This window comes from Platalea leucorodia (assembly GCF_965183815.1).
Source record: "Platalea leucorodia genome assembly, chromosome: 21".
Lineage (NCBI taxonomy): Eukaryota > Metazoa > Chordata > Aves > Pelecaniformes > Threskiornithidae > Platalea > Platalea leucorodia.
Genome location: NC_138843.1, coordinates 1,276,538 through 1,295,336, shown reverse-complemented (window position 1 = coordinate 1,295,336; position 18,799 = coordinate 1,276,538). Strand labels below are relative to the sequence as shown.

At 51.6% G+C, this 18,799-nt stretch overlaps 1 protein-coding gene across 1 annotated transcript in view; it reads left to right on the top strand.

Moving 5' to 3' along the window:
- The first annotated feature begins 1,549 nt into the window (after window positions 1–1,549).
- SBNO2 (strawberry notch homolog 2) overlaps window positions 1,550–18,799 on the top strand; it is a 65,966-nt gene continuing 48,716 nt past the window's right edge. The window contains exons 1-3 of the mRNA XM_082331212.1: window positions 1,550–1,636; window positions 14,879–15,102; window positions 16,179–16,258. Of these exons, the coding sequence (XP_082187338.1) occupies window positions 14,977–15,102; window positions 16,179–16,258 (206 nt within the window). The 5' untranslated portion in view covers window positions 1,550–1,636; window positions 14,879–14,976. The remainder of the gene's footprint in view (window positions 1,637–14,878; window positions 15,103–16,178; window positions 16,259–18,799) is intronic.

Genomic DNA, 18,799 nt, shown 5'->3' with positions numbered 1-18,799 from the left:
TTGATGGGCACGATGCTGCCGGGGTTCCCACGCAAACCCCGGCGGGGCCAGGGTCCCCCGCTCCCTGAACCCCCTCAGAGGGGCCTCCCCTGGTGGGAGCAGGGCTCGGGACCACCCGGCTCCCAGAAGGGCCTTCGCCCCCCGGCCTGGTCAGACGAGGGCTCCCACACCTCCCCAAATCCAGCCCAGCCCGCGGCTCGCTGCGGCTGCTCGTCCAGGGCCTCGCTGCGGGCGCAGAGCCCGCGCTCTTTCCCGTTAGCCAGCTGGGTTCCCCGTTATCAACGGGATCATCCCTGTACCGGGGGGCTGGGGGTCAAACCGGAGCGCCGAGCCCTTGTGCCGAGCGCCGCACGCAGCTACTGCTGGTGCCGAAGCCTCTCGGTGCGCCAGCGCGGCGAGTTCGCTCCGGCCGCGGTGTCGCAGCCTCCCTTGGTCAAGGTCCCCCCTCCCTCCCGCCGGTGCCCTTGGCAGGGGCCCGGTGCTTGAAAAGGCCAGGCAGATAGCGGCGGGTCTGCTCTGCCGGCGCCTTCCTTCTTGGGGATAAACCCACGCCGAGGCACCCGCGCTGCCGCCGCTGCGCTAGGGATGCCAACGTAAAAATAGAGCGCTCTGGCAGCCTTTTGTATGGCCCCGTCGGGATTTTTGTTCTTATCCTGGGACTTCAAAGGGGCGCAGATCCCGCAGGAGCGCTGGGAAATTACAGAAAGAAACGTTACAGGAACGGGCGGCACTGGAGGAGCCGGGCCGAGCCGCCGGGGCAGGCCGTTTTCCAGCCCTGCGATTCAGCGCGTTGCATTCCCCCTGGGAGCGCGGCCCTGGCGGGGGCCGGCCCCCGGCCCTTTCGGCCCTCCCGGTACGGCCCGGCCCCGCCCGGGGTCTCCTTCCCGTCGGGGAGGAGCGGGGCCGCCGGTGCCCGCCCGGGCTGCGGGCAGCCGCTGTCGGTTCCCCTCCCGCTCCCCTCCCTCCCGGCGCAGCGGGCCCCGGTGGCCGGGCCGGGCCCGCCGCAGCCCCGCGGTGGGGGGGGCCCGGCCGGCGGCGGCTGGGCCGGAGGCTGCGGGCAGCGCCCGGCGCGGCGGGAAGGCGGCGCAGGCCCTGCCCGGGGGAGCAGCCCCGGGTCCCGCCGCGGCCGCTGACCTGGGGGCTCCCGCGGCCCCGGGCCCCTCCTGGTCCCGGGAGCCGCTTCCCGCGGGCCCTGCTGCCCCCCGGCCCGGGCCCGTTCCCCCCGGCCCCGGTTCCCCCCCGGCCCGGTCCGGTCCGGGCCCGTTCCCCCCGGCCCCGGTTCCCCCCCGGCCCGGTCCGGTCCGGGCCCGTTCCCCCCGGCCCCGGTTCCCCCCCGGCCCGATCCGGTCCGGGCCCGTTCCCCCCGGCCCCGGTTCCCCCCGGCCCGGTCCGGTCCGGTCCGGGCCCGTTCCCCCCGGCCCCGGTTCCCCCCGGCCCGGTCCGGTCCGGTCCCGTTCCCCCCGGCCCCGGTTCCCCCCCGGCCCGGTCCGGTCCCGTCCCGCTCCCGCCGCCGGCGCCGCCCCCCGCCCACTTCCGGCCGGAAGTCCGTGTCCCCCCAAGATGGCGGCCGTGCGGAACCCGGAAGTGCGGAGAGGCGGCGGCCGCCGGGCGGGAGCCTGAGCCCCCCGGGACGCAGGTAAGGGCCGCCCGCTCCCCCCGCTGCGGGCCGCGGGTCCCCCGCCGGCAGCCCCTCGGGGCCGGGTCGCGGGGCTGCCCCGGGGCCGGCGGGCTGAGGGCTCGGGCCCCCACCCGGGCCGCCGCCGCCACACGCCGGCCCGGTCCCGTCCCGTTCCCTCAGCTGGCGCAGAGCCCCGGGCCCCGCTCCGTGCGGCCGGGCCGGGGGGGTCCTGGGGCCCCGCGGGGGGAGCGCGGCCCCCCGGCCTGCCGGCGCCCCGGCCGGGCCTGCCCGGTACCGCGGCGGGGCCCTGGGGCTGCCCGGGGCTGGCGGGGCCTCGGGGGCCGGGACGCAGCGTGGGGGCAGCGGGCGCCAGGCCCCCGGGTCACTCGCGTTCCCCCACGCGTGTCCGTCTGTGGGGCGGGCCCGGGGCTGCCGCTGCGACGCGGCTGGGTGCGATCGTCCCGGTCCGTCCCGTGGGGCGCGGGAGGAGCCGGTCTGCGCTGGGCACCGGCTGCTAACGCGGCTCTGCCTCGCAGGAGCGCGAACGGTGCCGCGGGGCGAAGCTCCGGGGCCGCTTCTGGTGCCGGTCCCGGCCGCGGGGCGAAGGCCGGGCTCCTCCGGCTCTGCCCCAGGCCCGGGCCCCCACCGGGAGCCGTTCCCCGAGCGCAGCTGAGGCGGCAAGCGCCAGCGAGCTCCCGTTTTTCTGCGCTCCTCCTTCAGCTGCTTTTAGATCGAGGGCCGTAAAAACGGAGACAGAAAAAAACGGAGACAGAAAAAAACGGAGACAGAAATCCATCGCGGGCCGAGGCCCCGCTCGCCAAGCTTCTGCCGCTGGGGTGCAGCCCTTAATGGCCCAGTTAAGAACCTCTGAAAAATAGAGCTTATGCTAACAGGCTTTTAACTCTGGTGCTGTTAGCGGTCACCGGTGCGCTCGCTTCTTAACATAATTAAATAGCAAGGTTTATGAAAGAGCTCTGTTCTCAAAAGTAACCGTAAATATCAGCATAAGAACTGTGACTTCAAGTTAGCATGCTCCATTTACAATTAAAATAAGATGGTCTTTGAAGGGCGGGTTCTGCAGGCTCCGCGCTGGATCCAGAAGCCTGCAGGGGAGTTTCTGGTCTGTACGCAGTTACTGTTGTAGCTTTAACGGGCAGAAGGACACCGGCTGTAGCTGTGTGGTGCCGCTGTCTTCTGCAGATTATCTGCGTGTCATCCGAAATGCTGAGCTCTCTCTGACCTGTGTGGGTACGTCTAGACTGAAGAGCAGCGGCCGATGGGAATCGCGTACTAATACTTTTGCTTTGAGTTCAGGGAACGCTGTGTGTCCCGTAAAGCAGTAAAAATGTTTGCAGTGTTCAGTAGCGAGGATGCCAGCTGGAAGCTTCGGCAGCCTGAATTCTGTTCTTATCTCTGCTGCTTGCTCGTTTGTCGATGGAGGTCTGTTCCCTTGACGTTTGCACCCTCGCTTTCCCAAAATAAGACTTATACCTGTAGCAGCTCAGCTGAATGAAGTCTCTTTCGAACACTAGTGCGAGCACTCTTCAAAGGAAGAATATTTGAGTTGTCTGAAGTACTTTTCCGGTCATTGCCAAAGTAGCAGCCCGAAAACATCTGAAATCTTAGTGCTCAGCACCGGCGTAGTGCAAAGCTGGCGTTGGCCTGAAATCGCTGTGCTCTGTCTGCCAGCTTGCCCAGGGTTAGACGCGGAAGGTAACAGAACCGTGATGGGCGTTAGAGGGTCTTTGTCTGATTAAAGAGTGGCATTTTGTTACCCGGGGCTGTTTCATGCCGTAGCTGGGATGGCTGACGAAAGTTGAAAGAGAAAGGTGCCTTTTCCCCACCTGCTTCCCTCAGCAGCGCTTTGCCTGGTCTTGGAATCACAGCCGTGCTTTTGCTGGGCTTTCAGGCCAGCTGAAAGAGAAGATATTTTTTCTTTATAAAGGAAAACGTAATGGTAAACCCACAGAACTTGACAGGAGATGGTATGGCCAGTGCATTTTGCAACCTTTTTTCTTTAATGATTAGATCTTAACTTTGGTCTCTTAAAAGCGTTCTGAAAGATTTTGCTGAGTCCCATGTGTGGATTTTTCTTTTCTTATGTATGAACTCACACCTTTTAAAAAACTCCTAGAAATCCGTAACGTTTTGCTAAATGCAGTTTCCTCCCATGCTTTACCTTTTTCAGGATCTTGCCTCCTCATCCTTGAACAGGAACAGACTTTTCCTGGAAAACCACTGCTCCCTCCCTTTAGCTGCCTGGTTGCTTGTGTTGAGCGTTGGTTTTGTTTTGTGCTGGCCGAGCTCCCCGCGCAGTGGGTCCCCCCGCTAATCCCTGCCGGCTTTGGAACAAAAAAAGCAGGCCCGAGCGTCATGTGTCATCATGTGCCCGACATGGGACGGGCCGCCTCGGCCAGACCGGGCACGCGCTGAGAAGCTGCAGCTACTTTCATTGCAGGTTTTTTCAAAAGTGAAGTATACATGGACAGGATTTTTTTTTTTTTGTTTAAAGTAGCGAGCATATGGTGTGTTTGAGGGTTGCGTTTCCTGACTGAATAGGCCTTTTTAATGGTTAAGTTATAGATCCCTGAAATGGTCTCTAATAAAAATGCTGATGCAGGTTTAAAGCTTTTTGAATAGTGACACTGTAATAAAGAGCCAACTGTGTAGTCGCTGAATACTGTGCTGTGATTTTTAATCGTGAGAGTCTGGATCTCTCAGGAAAGCCTTCTAGGCTTAATTAGGAGTTTTATATTCTCCCGAAACATTTTTTTCAGCTTAAAACTTAAAACTCGTCAGTCTTTTTTGGTAACGCGATCAAGGTCTGTGAACACGTAGCTATGAAGGAGGCGAATACGTCTCTTTCACAGAGAAAGGATACCTTGGGCATGCCTGAAGGCTGGCTGGTTTGAAATGAGGTTTACGTGCTTACGATCAATAGGGAAGCAGGCTTTGATGTCCTGGAGTATTTTTTCTGCCGTGAATGGCTGCGTGTGAAACAGAACATCGAGACCTGCTCAGCTCCAGGGGAGAGTGCTTCTTCCAGCGTCTCTCATGATTGAAACTGGGGGTAGAGCAAAGTGTCGAGAGTCACAGACCCGTGTTTTCTTGGCTTCTGACCTTAGCCAAGTTCTTTGTGCTCTTCTTCTTCCCTTTAATTAAGTAGTGTAATAATGGATTTCTGCCTTGCAGCTGTGCTTCTGAGGTTGCCTTCGGCTTGTGTTGGGCTTGTGTTACAGCTCTGTCCAGGTGTGCGTCGCCGCTGCCGGACCCTGGCTGTGCTGCGCGCCGTGGCTGCCGTGTTAGCGGGCAGCCGGCACCCATCACGCTCTCGCCATGGTTTCTTTTCTTCCAGGACCGTACTGGCGACGGGTGTGAGACGGGGAGCAGCTCCGAGGCTCCCGGTGCCCTGCTCGGGCTCTGCCCCGCTGGCGGGGGGTGTTCAGGCCCCTGCTTTTGAGAATCGTTTTGCGCATTTGCTGTCTGAGCCACTCGTCTGCTTCAACCCGAGCTCTGCCCTACGGGGCTTGCGTATTTACGCTTTGGAAACTTCAGTGCATGGTTGTGTGAGGGTGGTGCTGCATGGATTTACACAAAAATGTGCCGAGTGTTTCTTGGCGGAAGCGTGTGTAGTATACGGGGAGGCTTTTTTGCTCTGCCCAGAAATAGTCGTATCTGTTCTCCCGGGTGGCAGAGCAGGGACAGATGGAATCCGTCTCGGCCCTACAAGCCAGCTTTACGTTGGGTCTGGGTCCCCATTGGAGCAATATTTTGTTGCTCAAAGCAGAACATTTGAATCTGGAGACAGACCATCAGAGTGAGAGCAGCCTGCGAGCGCAGAGGACGGCCGTCTGCTTTGCAGCCGCTTCATTGTGGGGAAGTAACATGAACCTTGGCATGGTGAAGCAGGGACCCGACGGCTCTGCTGGTGGAGAAACAGAGTCCAGGGAAGCAGGAGAGGTCCTGTTCTGGAGTCACCGCGAGCGAATGAATGAAAAGCGAGGTCAGCATTGCAGGTAGCATCCTTTAATTGTGCAGCCTTGAAAGAAAAGTGTCTGTGGAAGATTTAAGACAATTTATGTCAGTGGATAGATTAGCAAACCTTTCTGTTGTTACTAAAGCTGCCGTGCCACTTAATTGCCTAATATTAATCCCTGGAAATTTAGGGAATGGCACATTGGGGCAGACGCCAGCAACAAGACTCCAGATTAAGATTTTTCTCTCTCATTATTTAGTCTTGCGTTTCTGTGCAAGGATTAAGGCCGCTGTGACTCTCGCATGTATCCAAGCAGCACCAAGGAGCGTCCCGGTGATGGGCAGCGCAATTCTGGGTGCAGCACAGGGCTTGGTTGGTGCAAAGGTGCTTTATACCGGTGTCGATCCCTCCCGTGGTGGGGAGAACGACCCTGTTGGTGTTTGGTCGGGGTGGAGCCTCCTTTCCCAACGAGCTGCGCTTGCTCCGGGGCCTGAGCTCGCTCCCGTGCGATGGGGTGGCGGTCACCGTCCGCGCAGCGCGTCTCCGCACGCGGATGCGCTCGGCCGTGCTGTGCGGCACTTCCCCGCTGATGGTGTGGCTATTTCCATGGCAGACCTGTGGAGCCTAAATATAGCCCCTGCGCTCTTCCCCAGAGCTTGCCCTGACTTTGTCAACTGCAGTTCCTTGTTCTGTTCCTTGTTCTTGCCTCTGCTGCTGCAGTCCTTGCAACCTGACCTGTCTCTGAGTGTTCTTTTTCAACTTTTTTTTTTTTCCTGGCACTTATAATAATTAAGTCTGTTACATGCTAATTTAAAGCTGCCTGACTTACATTAAATCTAATTGTGTGGGACAGTTAATATTTTCTTGTAAAGAGGACTTTTCCTTCCAAAAAGCTGTCTTTGATTCCCCCCCCCCCCCCCCCCCCGTATGGTCTGAGCTTCAAATGAGGAGGAGCCAGCACTTCTTGAAGGGTAAAGCTCTTCCTTTTCCTTCTTGAAACACCACCGTCTTTGAAGGGCAAGTTTCTTTTGCCTGCACCGTCATATATCTTGCACAGATCTGGCAAGAAGCTTTGGAATGATCTCAATTCTTCTTCCCTCTGCTTACAGACGATCGAATGCCAGCAGTTAATCTGTCAAATAGCTTGTTTCACTCTGCAGTTCCGTATTGAGTTGCACAGCCCGGGTAGGTAGCAAGGCTTGCCACGGTTCCTTCTCGGAGTTGCTCAGGAGCCTGGCAGTGCCGTGCCTACGCACTTACAGCTCTGAGTCTGTACGGAACAAATGCTCCCGAGTGCGTTCTGCCTTGCCGAAAGCGTTCAGGAGATCAGGGTGGCTTAAAGTGCTTGGGTTAGGACGCCCTAAAGTGATTCCGTTTTCATCACAGATAATAAATATCTTTTAGATTGATGTTATCCTGTGCATTTGTAACTGGACTGGCTTGTAGTCCTCGTCTGCCTAAGGTTAGATTTTTTTCACTCCTCTTTTTTGTAACTCCTTCTAATAGTACTTTGAAGTTGTCTGCATCAGGCCCACGTTTTTTCATGTTTTCTAATACACAAGGTTGGAGATGTAGTCCTCCTTTCTGTGTTTTCATTGAGATAAGTGCATGGAATCGGTATAACTCTCTCGTAAGGTAGTTCCTAGTAAGGAACAAACTTTGGACTCTTTGGCTTTCAAATATAAATTGACCAGTCATTTGCTTAAGAACAGTAGAGAGCTAGAGTGAGTCACCCGCAGTATTTTCTGTTTCTGCATTAACTTCTGCCTTCTTTGCAAATTAACTTGAAATTCCTTTTCCAACAGTGTTTCAGCTACTTAAACAAGCAGTACTGTGTTTAATTTTGCTGTGCAAAGAACTGGATTTGCCTAATGAAAAAGAGCTAAGCTGCAAATAGTGGAGAGCATGAAAAAAATGGTATTTCCATTCATATTTTGACTTATCCGCAGGGAAAAGATCTGATACTTCTGTTCGTGTTGAACTTCTGCACTCGGATACTATCTTTTGTCTGCTCATCCCTGTTCTGGATACGGTGGAGCCTGACGGTAGCTCTGCGAGGGGACCGTGGCTCTGTCAGAGGGCAGATCCTAGCTCCTCTCCCTTGGCTTTCCTGTTTCTCCAAGTGAGTCACTGCCGGTGGCCGTGACTGGGGCTCTGATTCGAACCCTTCCCTTCTCATTCCTCAAGGCACGATGTTGTTTGGTCCAAAAATATGGCAAGAAGAAACATTAAAGAGGAACTTGAAGCTAGCTTGGCGCTTGAGACGTAAAAATGGCTTTTAAGAGTTCCGTAGCATTAAGTTCCCATTTCTTTGGGCAGTTATACACTAACTGTGTTCTGAAGAATTCCCTCCAGCCGCAGCGGCCACGGGTGCTGGCGTCGATGGCTCCGCAGCGGCCGCGGGTGCCGGCGTTGGTGGAGGGAGCGGGTGAGCGGGGCAGGAGGCCTGGGGCTCCCGGTCCGCTCCATGGGGGCGGGTGGGAGGAGAATTAATCTGCCAGCAGGAGAAGGAACTAGATCAAATTTCTGAGGTCTTTCTGTCGTTATGGAGTGCACGGTAATTCACGATCAGCAGGTTTAGCTCTGACTGTTCCGTGCATACCTGTGGTTTCCTAGCTATCTTCCTTTAATGCAGACAACTTAAAATACACTAACAAAGACTGAAGCACAACAGGAGGAAGTGTTTGCATTTGCTGAGTGCACAATGGTTGTTTTCATCTCTTGATTGCAGATACCTGTGAGCTGAGCCCTTACCCACAGCTCTGTCGATCCTGATTATTGCAGAGCAGTTCGTTATGTTTTTCGAATTGGAAATTGTCTGCTGCAGCGCTGGTCCGATAAATTTCTAAGAAGCTCAAGCTGTTAAAAGTTGAAATCTGTGCTCTGTAACCTCTAGGCGTGATGAATTCCGCAGGAATTCCAGACTGGAGCTGCCCCTTACCACCTGGGCTGAATAGCAAACCTTTAAGCAAACTGTTATTAATATTGAAAGTGTTCCTATAGCTTAATCAGAAGAACTCGTGATATAATTGAGTTGCTCATGGGGCTTTATCACGCTATGCAGGGAGCCAGTTTCGTTATTAAACATAGGCTGCTCGGCCGTAGAGGAGCAAGTCCAATGGTTTTTTCATGCTTCTGTAATCACTGCTTGAGTGCCATCACTCTGAACCGGGGAGATCACTTTGCTGTTTCTTAGCGATGCTTGCAGAAGAAAATCACTGAAGTTCTTGAAGTTAGGAGCCTCGTCCTCCTGGTGCTGGCGTTCCCTTAGTTCTGTCCCAGCTGCCGCTTGCCCCAGGCGCGGGTCTGCGGAGCTGGCGGTCCCCTCTCCCAGCCTCTTCCTTCCTTCACCTAACTGGTGCTTACGGGAGCTGCATCTTGGGCGATTCTAGAAAACTTGCCTGGTTGGAAGTAAGCAGCTCTCCAGATTGTGCTTTGAGAAATTTTTTTGTAATATATGGGTTTTGCGGCAGGGAAATGAAAAAATCCATTCCAATGATTTCTAGGGGATTTATCCTTGCACTGTTTGGTGGTGTGGTTTTTTGGTTTTTGGGGTTTTTTGTTTGGGTTTTTTTTTTGTGTGTGTTTGGTTTTTTTGGTCGTATTGCTCCCTGAAGAGTTATCATGGCATTGGAGTGCTTCAGTTAATTCTATGTAACAAATAACCTATCTGTAAAATCAGTCTAATTACTTTGCAGTTATATTTTGAAGCATTATCCACTTGGGAAGCTTTTTGAAATTCCTCGTTGGTGTTTGGTACCTCCTTGTGCTAACGACCGTTTCCTGCGCTCACGGGATGTGACGTGTGCCCCGCACCGGGGTTCGTTTCGGTAGGATGGCCTAACATGACTTCTGTCACTGAGTTCAAGGTTGCTGTTTTCCATGATTCTGCATTCCTTATCTTCTAGCACTATGAAAAACTTGAGTCAGTTCTCGATTCTTGAATTTGGTGGTAGCACTCTGCTTGTTTAGGTTGGTTTTTTTCCCTAAGTAGCAATTTTAAAAGTGAATAATCAGCAAACATCCCAAGCGTTGTCAAAGGCTAACAGGACAGGGGAGAGTTTTTAAAAAAGTTCTTTTCATCCATGACTTGTGAAAGAGAGTTTTAACTCTATGGTTGAATCTTAGACAGTACTAGAGGTTACTCTGAAACTTTAGAAAAAATAAGTATTAATCTATGTAACTAGAACCTTTTTTGACTGTTAAGATCAAAAGTTGGTATCAGTAATTCAATTTTTGTTCACTGCTGGCCCTGGACTTTCTAATACTCCCATGTCAAATTAATTGCTGATGGTGCCCTCGTCTTTTTTTTTTTTTTTTTTTTTTTAAAATAAATCCTGGTGGGCCACTTGAAGCCCACTTGGGCTTCTGTCGTAGAAATGATCTTAAACTAGAGAGATCTGATTTGCCTTAACGGTGGGAATCGTTACTTTGTTGGAGTATATGGGTAAGAGAAGTGGAAAAATGTTTAAGAGAAAGTTTGCTGTAACAGTTCGCTTGCGAACTGTGGGCCTCTGCTTATCAGTTCTGATTGTTCCAGCGACAGGATGGGATGTGGAAATGAGAGCGCTCTGGCTTGCAGGGAGCTTGCCGATTTCCATGGTTTTCCGTGACGAGGCTGCCGGGAGGATGGTGAGACAAGCGCCTACCAAAGGCTGTTTCCACTTCTGTTCTCGTGACGGGCATTGCCTGCCATCCCTGGGCTCACGGAGCTCTCGGAAACTGGCTTTAGTCAGTTTTTTCTTTGCCTTTTTCTTGGAGTTCGAGTGCCTAAGCCAGACAGCAGCCCTCTCTTATCAGAGCACGAGCTTCTAGTGCGAGCTGTTGCAAACGCCGTGTTAATCGTCCTGGGAACCTGGTGTCAGCGCCGTCTTCCTGCGCGGAGCACAGAAGGGGATCGTGCGGTACCGAAGCCTGGCGGAGTGGAGGAGGCTGGGGTTTGGTGACGGCCGGCGCGGGCTCTGCTGCCGGGTTGCTGGTGCTGTTCTGGTCGGACAAGAGGTGCCTTCGGCATCCTCCGGCATCGAGGCAACGGACGGAGGGGTGCAGAGTGAGATGCCTCTTGCTTCCCACTGGTATTGACGCTTGGATGTATTTTGGAATATACACGCGCTGGAGACGCCCCATAAACCAAGGCGATACAGTGTTCCAGCTCTCTTCTTTCTGTGTTTGTATTCAGAGTTTTTTAGGGGTTTGTTCTGTATAGGTAAGTGCTGACAGGGCATGACGGCGTTTATCAGAAGCGGCAAGGAGCTCACGTGGGTGCACAGTTCATAGCAGCCTTGTGGTGGTGATTAGCTGCTGTGTGACACCGGTGCGCTAAGGCGGTGTTTCTTCAGCAGTGCGCTGGTTTGTGATGTTGAGGGGGTTCATCCTCTCGGTGTGGCCTGGAGGACAAGGCTGGGAGTCCACGACATCTGGGTTTCATTCTTAACTGTTACTGGTTTTCTCGGTGTCTCTGACCAAAAGGCCTCTGGTTTTTGGGCTGCCCATCTATAAGGCTGGACTGCTGTTCACTTCGATCTCTTCAGAGGAATTAAGTCATGAAAACTCAGTGCATCGTCTTTTGCCATCTGACCATTGCTCAAGCATAGAAGTTTGCAGTTCCTTAAGCAGTATTCCTTCGTTTTGCTAATTGGGTATGAGGTTTTCCTAAGGAACTGATGCTGTTTTAGGGAAAGGCGCTCTGCTCTGCAAGGAATCCGGCCAGTGAAATCTGGTGTTGCCAAGACATGAGATAATGTAGAGCAGGCGGGGAGAAATTCTGATATTGATTTTACCCTTCATAAGTTACTTTGGATGTGTAAGTAAAGCTGTATATTTGCTACAGCTGTTACGGGAATAACTGCTGCTGATTTCCTATCAAAAGCTGTTACAAATAGGGAAAAGAAAGAGCAGAGAACCCCCCTGAAGTCATTGGTGAAAATAAAAGACAGTATTTTCAAGGCACCGGAGGATATCGACATCTCTAAAGCAGTCTGTGACGTTGACCCTTAGGTCAGCAAACCTCACCACCTCTGTTCAGGAACAGCCGAGCAGTATTTAAAGGTAATCTTTAAAAAAAAAAAAGCGGGGGGGGGGGGGGGGAAGGCTGTCTTCCTTAAAGCCTTGTACTGCCAACGTCTGTCTTGCCTTGGAAGGCCGGAGGCTCCTGGAGCAGGCTGATGGAAGTGGAAAACACAGCTAACTGTAGGTTTGCTGCTCTGCTCCCCACTGCTTCGTTTGGGGATTGGGATGCTGTAGCCCAGGCTTCATTTATAATCTAGGTCCTCTTGTCAAATCCCCCAAGACAAGAAGCAAAGCCAGGAATTTTATGACTGGGAGAAGGAATGAGGCAGGGCTATTTTTAAAGCAAACCCTGCAATTTCATTTGTGGTGTCCACTGGAGATAAGTGGAGTCACGATAAACCTTTGTCTTGCCTCATTACTGTCTTCCTTAGACGTAACTTAAAATTTCGTAGGATCTCTCGTGGACCACCAGTGGCATCAGAGAACAATTTAAAGGAAAAGAAAAAAGCCGCCCTAAAGCCCAGAGAGGAAAGCATCCCCTGGGAGGACTGTGTGGCCATCACGCTGAAGCATAGGTTGCTTCATTTCTCGCTGGCGACGCTTTTTACTGCATCTCTTCGCAGTGGGCTTGGGGTCAAAGTCTGCAGTTATGCATCCCTGTTTGCGAGGTCTGTTGCAATAAATCACGTGGCTTGGGAGGAAGAAGTCCTTGAATGTTTTAATGTCTTCACAGTCTTTTGTGCGCGGAGCCACCCGGTAGGCGGGACGCAACGTTGGGCTGCCTGAGGAAATTCAGCTGCAGCCCTTTGTCTTTGGGAGATGTCAGATAAACCAGGTTTTGCTTAAATAATAGGGCTTCAGCATCACCCCTTCATTCGTGCGTGAGTGGGGCCGGAGCAGCCGCCGGTAACGCTGCTGCTTCCGCAGCCCTGCCGGTGAGCTGGCTCGCGTCGAGGCAGGCCGTGATTAAGCAGCTTCTAATGAGGCTTCAAGGCTACAAGTGGTCGGCAGGCTGCGTTTTGGGAACCCTGGTGCTAACGTTTGGCTAATAAATCAAGAGGCCTGAGGCCAGTATAACAATATTAATTAGGATGCTGGGGTGCTAGCTAAGTGATTTTAGCTTTTTTTTGCTCCTGGGCTTATGGACTATAAAGCCCGAGTGTGGATTTTATGGTGTAATAAAAAGAAACACTTCTGCTTGTAAAAGAATGAGACTGCAGTAAATCTCTGGTGAAATAAAGTCAGTGAAAAGGATCTAGGTGATCGCAGGCCTTTGTAAAGAGTATTTATTCTGTTAGCGATTAACTAAAATGGTCTGAGATTTTTGCAGCTTAGTGATCTTTTCAGGTAGCCTGGTGCTACTTCTGCTGGTGTATAAACTTTATTCTCCGGAGGTGATGTTTCATTGTGCTTTCCTAGGGAGAACGCTTGCATCTTTGTCACTTAGTCTTTTTTTTTCCCCCGCAGTTTGTCAGGCTGTGGGAAGAGCAAAGGCTGGATTAGCAAACTCTGCAGCCTGTTTAAACCCGCGGCGGCCAGGAGGACTGGCCACCCTGCTCCTGGGGAAGTCGCCTTCTGCTCCGCAGCCCCACCGCGATGAGCCGCAGCTTTCATCCAGCACGGGCTTGTGAGCTTACGTAAACCGTGTGCATCCCAGTGTGACTACCTCTTTAGCTAAAATAAAAGGGGGAATACTTTCTTAAACCGCAAAGTGCTTAGCCTCCGGCAAATGATTTAATTCAGTCTGGAAGCCTGCGTCTTGCGAAGGCATTTGCGTGCCCGCAGTTTGTTAGAGGAGCAGGGTCGTCGGTCTCTGCTCTTCACCCAGAAAGCCCGGGGTGCGAGGGCTTTGCCTGGTAACTTTTCACCGCGGGATCGGCGGCGGGCTCTCCGCCCTGGGCTCGGCGGGGATGTCGTGGGTGCCCTGCGGGTTCTGCAGCCTGCACATGCGAGCCCTGCTGGGAGCCCTCCTGGCATGGCTGCTGCCACCAGAGAAAGAAAGAAAGAGTCACTTTAATTTCGCTTTCCATTACAAATGCAGAAATAATTTCGTCCGCTGAAAGGTCACTTATTTTTAAAGGGACTCTGACTCAGAAATGACTTTTCAAAAATACTCCTTGTAGCAAGTAGTATCTTCTGAATGATCAAAGCTGGCATATTTTAAATTGCAGCTTCGGTTTGTGCTACTTAGTTTTTCTGCTTGGCTACCTTGCTCGATGAGAATATATCGGCCAGTTTCATTTACTCGGCTGTCAGGCTCCGGGCTTCTGGTGGCGGACAGGGTCACGGGAGGCAGAAGAGGGGCAAAAAAAGATGCCACGGAAGTAAAGACATCACGGATGCTTTTCTCGTGCTCCTCTGATTGCATAGGTTGCTTTTGCCATCTCTTCTGCTTAATCCGTTAAATCCAATTGGAAATTGATGCTCTGTGGGGTTGTGGAGAATTTAGCAAAAAAAAAAAAAATCAGAAGTTACTTTGAAGGTTTTGACTGAGAAGGCGCACTGAAGGCAGTGTCTTATCGTGAGGTTAATCCCCACCAGAACAATACTCTTGCTTTAGCAAGCATCATTCTGAAATCTCATCTTGCTAGCACAGGGAAAATGCAAGACAGCCGATAAGTTCTTACATTTGTTAGATTAAGAGTGTTAATGCTAAAAGTATACTATCCGGTTTGACCTTTGTGCGTAGCCGTGGCGAAAAGCATTAGCGCGCGCCGAACGTCTGCTGTGAAATTGGGGAGACATCAAAAGTACAGCGAGGTCGGAGACGCAGGCGCACCCTGACCCCGCGAGGCGATCCGCTCGTCGCTCAGCGTGGCGTCGGGACTGCGGAACAGTGTTCCGCAACTTAGCCTATTTTCATGAAAACGAGGGATTTGGGGGAATTGATCGTCACGAGCTTGCACAGAATTGCAGAATCTTTTTGTATGCTAGACAAGAAAATTCCTCAAGCTAAAAACCAGCTGTGTGTCTACTGCAGAAATCCCGGGTGGTTGTGGTGATCTGCCAGACTTCTGCAGGGTTTGCAGTAAGGCAGGAGAGGTGTGTTTAATGTAAGTTCGCAGGTCTGGGTGAATTCCAGGTGTGGTGATATTTGAGAACTCTGTTTCCCAGTAAAAACCTCTCTTTTATAAAAAGGCAGCAGGCATTTCATAGGCTGACGTCTGTTTACTGATCTCTTAGCTACATTTGGTCTTAGAAGTGTTTTTTTTTTTTTTTTTTTCTTTCTTCTCCCCTTTCATAAAATTGAAATGTGCATTTCTTTTCCACCCCAGGACATGGTGCAGGGTGAAGAGCACAGATAAAGAACCTTCCACCACTCCATAGCCCGTTCCACCTGCCCTGAGGACTTCATGCGGCAGGACGCAGGCTGATGCCCTCAGCACACCCTGCCATGGACGGGGGGAAGAACTATCCGCAGCACGAGCACCAGCAGTCGGGCAATACCCTCTACAGCCTCCCCGGCCTCCGCTCCCAGCTCGCCGTGCCAGCCATGGAGGTGAGGGCCCCGGCAGCTCCTCGGGGAGGGGCAGGGAGCGGCTGCTCGGAGGGTGCCGCCAGAAGGGGTCTGAGCCGAGCGCTCCAGCCTGTCAAATCCGGGGAGTCCTTGTGCGTATTTACAGGAGCTATTTGCCAGGCTTTCTAGGCAGCTGTCCAGGGGCATGAAGTATTGATTGGGAATGCTGGAGGGTTGAGGCGACGGCTGTCTGCTGCCTTTGAAGTGGGAGGAGAACAAGGCTGTGATTAAAACAGCGTCTCTCTAAAAGCTGGTAGGTGCCAGGCTCCTCTGGAGGAGACGAAAGAGTTTACACAGGATTGCAAACTTTGTTTCTACCCCAGCTCGTCTCTCTAAGACGTGCTAAATCTATTGCTGGGTCCAGCTGTGCCTTTTCTGAGCGTGGCAGAGATGAATAGGGTTGTATTTGTCCTGATACGGCTGCTAAAACAAGACCAGGTCCCTGATGCGTTTGTTCTCAACAGGGCAAAAAGCAAACCTCTATCCCAAAATAGCTTACATGTTCCTGCAGTTTTATGGGAATATAGAGGTTAAAAAAAGGGGCCCATTTCACCAAGTGCATGTTGCTTCAAGCATGAGGTATCATTGCTTTAGACGCAAAAAAGGGCAGATGAAAGACTGATCTGTAGCTGAGTAATAAGATACTGTATTCTTTCCATGATTGTATCGGTACGTGCTGAGCTAAAAGCTTCCCGTTAACGTTGGAGATTGTTGAGGGAGGTGGAAAGACAAAAAGAAAAGAATGATGTTGTCGGCTGTTTACCTGTGCAAGCCGATTTCAAGTTAATGGGTTGGTGCTCGCTTTCCGCAGAGACTGAGGTTAAAGGGCTAGGAAAGGGGACTGACCCTGTTGTCCTTCAGGGAACAGTAACAGGAAAGTAGGTTCAAAAGCTCAAACTGGAGCGTGGCACTCGATTTCTCCTCCTATGAGAGACGGAGCCACCTCTGCCTGTGCAAGGCACGGAGGAAGAGAAGTCGTAAGCCTGGCCTCAGACCTGCAGCTGCGGGTAACGGTGCCAGTCCTCTGCTGCTGTAACTGTTCTGGTTTCTCCTTGCAGAATTCCGTGCTGGCTGCCGACTCGTGGAGTAGCTGCTACCCTGCCTCTTTCCCAACCTCATCTTTCCCAAGTGAAAACCAGTGAGTGCTGTTCTCCTTTGTATAATTCCCCTCTGCTCTTGCACACCCCGTGATTCAACTGTTTCTTTACTGTTTTCCTTGTTTACTTTATTTCACTAACTGATGGGGAAATACTTGCATCACACGCTGATCTTGTGGCATTTCATAAACTGCTACATCTTGGAAAAAGCAGCAAACAGCTTTTTTGTTGTTGTTGTTAATAAAAAGAAAAACTTTGATTTCTGGTAAACCTGGAGGCTGCTATAAGGGAGGAACAGCCTTGTTTTAGCCTGGATTTGTTATGCTAATGGAGTTCTTAAAAACACCCCATTAGCACAATCTGGCTGAGCAAGTACGTGGGGCCATCTCTAGCTTTATGCAGATGGCGCAGACAAGGAGGATGTGTTACTGGTACCAGGTGGCAGACGTACAGGTAAAGTGAAGCTAAAACCTTTTGCTGTGTAGGTGACTGGGAGCTGACTAAATGCTACCATCTCACGTCCACGTTGAAGAAACGTGCAGAGCCCCTAACTGCGCAACCCAGAGCTCATCAGGAGTCATGACTTTTTCCTCTGGCTGTAACTATAGTCTTCACCGATAGCCTCATCCCGCAAGGTGTGAGCTGATGAGTACGGGCTCGTGTGAGAACTGTGACTGACTTCGGGTAAAGCTGCCTAGTGTGCAGCCCGGTTTAGCGCTGTAAAGCGGAGTTGTGGTAGGTTTCAGTAACCTTTGCGTAGTAACAGCGGCCCTGTCTGATGGGAGAGATGTCAGCCATGTGCCTTCTAGATTCGGTGCAAAATCTTTTCTAGATTATGTGCCCAAAATAGCATTTTTGAGGTATCTTTGCATAACAGTAAACATTGTTCTTCCTTCTCCCCCTTTACGATGAACCTCCGTCCTGGATCAGAAGGTAGGATATGACAGGAGATGTTTGGGACGGCATAAAGTGGCCTTGTGCCACCACTGAGTGACTTGGGTTGGAACTCTGTTGGGCCTGGGGGACGCTGACTGTCGGGAAGGTCTGAAGGCTGATCGAGGGCTGCTTTGGTCTCTGTGAATGCAGGGAGTGGCACAGATATACAGGATGTGCTTTTGTTCAGGTCAGAGGTGGGAGGAAGGAAAAATAAAAGAAACAGAACTTGATATGTGAGCTAATAACTGCATTCCGGGTGCTTGAGGGTTTACCTTAGCCTCCTTCCTAAAGGGATTTTAGCATCTACGTGGAAAAGCAGAGATCCATCCTCTGGCGTGTCTAAGTTCCAGCCTGGCTGTCAGCAGTGAGAATCAGCTCCTCCGTTCAGAGGGATGAGCCGTATTTTGTCTCTGTATTAGTTCTTCTTGCTTCTCGTGTGCCTGCTCCCCCCCAGGCTGCAGTGAGCTAGCCAGCAGTGACAGGGTGGATGGAACAGGGCCGTTCTTGATGTAAGATTACCAAGAAGCTGTCCCACAGGTGCTGGATGGAGCTCTGCCGCGCTAGTTACTCCCCAAAGTGAGAATTTGAGAGGAGCTATCAGATAAGTTCAGCATCTTTGCTCTTAGCTAGCCCGTCTCTGATTGGAAGAGGGTGCACTTTTTGAGCACGATTCCTGTAAATTACACTTTGTGAATCCTCAAGAGAGCTATAACAGAATTTCTGTTTTGCTGTATTGAACCACAAGATTAGATTGTGTTTATCTGTTGTGTTGGGTTTTTTTCTTTGACCATTTGTTCTGGTTTTGCCCCTTGCTTTCTTCCTGCTTAGTGCTGCTCTGCTGCTTGTGTCAGCTCTGCTGGAAACATCATAGTCTTGATCCTGCAAAGACATGCCTGCATTTAACACAAATGTAAACTTGTTGACTTTGCTATAGTTACGTTTGGAAATGAGGCTCATTGTAACAATTACTTGCTAGAGAATGATTTAGCCAAGGCTGCACCTTTAGCTTCCTGTTTTTTATATCCTGGTGACTGTAAAAATTACCTTTCAGGTGAAATTTTCCATAGCTGTATTTCACAAAAAACAAAGAAGTCTGTCCTTTTGTATTTGAAAACTGCAGCTGAAGCTTTTTTAGGTGGACTTAGGGTTAGGGCGTTACAGGTAGGAATCCTGGAAGGGATGGAAACACTGAAAAATGGGACTGTAAAGGGAGTTGTAATTATAGTCCATGTTGTAAAATAGAAGAATGCAGATGGCATTAGAGTTAGTACCAGTTTCTCTTCAAAATCCTTGCAGAAGAAATCTCATTTGCAAGTGGCTGTGTTTGGACATGGCTTATTCTCATAGCAACAGCTTTGTCCTGAAGCAGGTTTTTCCTGTTTTTTTTCATTAGTTAACTTTCATGCTAGAGAATTTCTTTAAAAGATACCAAAGCTTGCCTCTTTGTTTCAGATTTTCTTAACCTGAAAAAATGTAAACAGTGTATTAAACCTTGCTGAAAGAACAAATGAGGTTCAGGTCCCCTGCAGGGGGGAGCTGTAGCTCAGTTCGTTTCTAAGGCAATTCTCCCTGAAGAGCCGGCCTTCCTTCGCGGCTGTAGGCTCAATCCGTTCCTTGCTTCAGGGGAACCTGGGTCCATCCGGTTG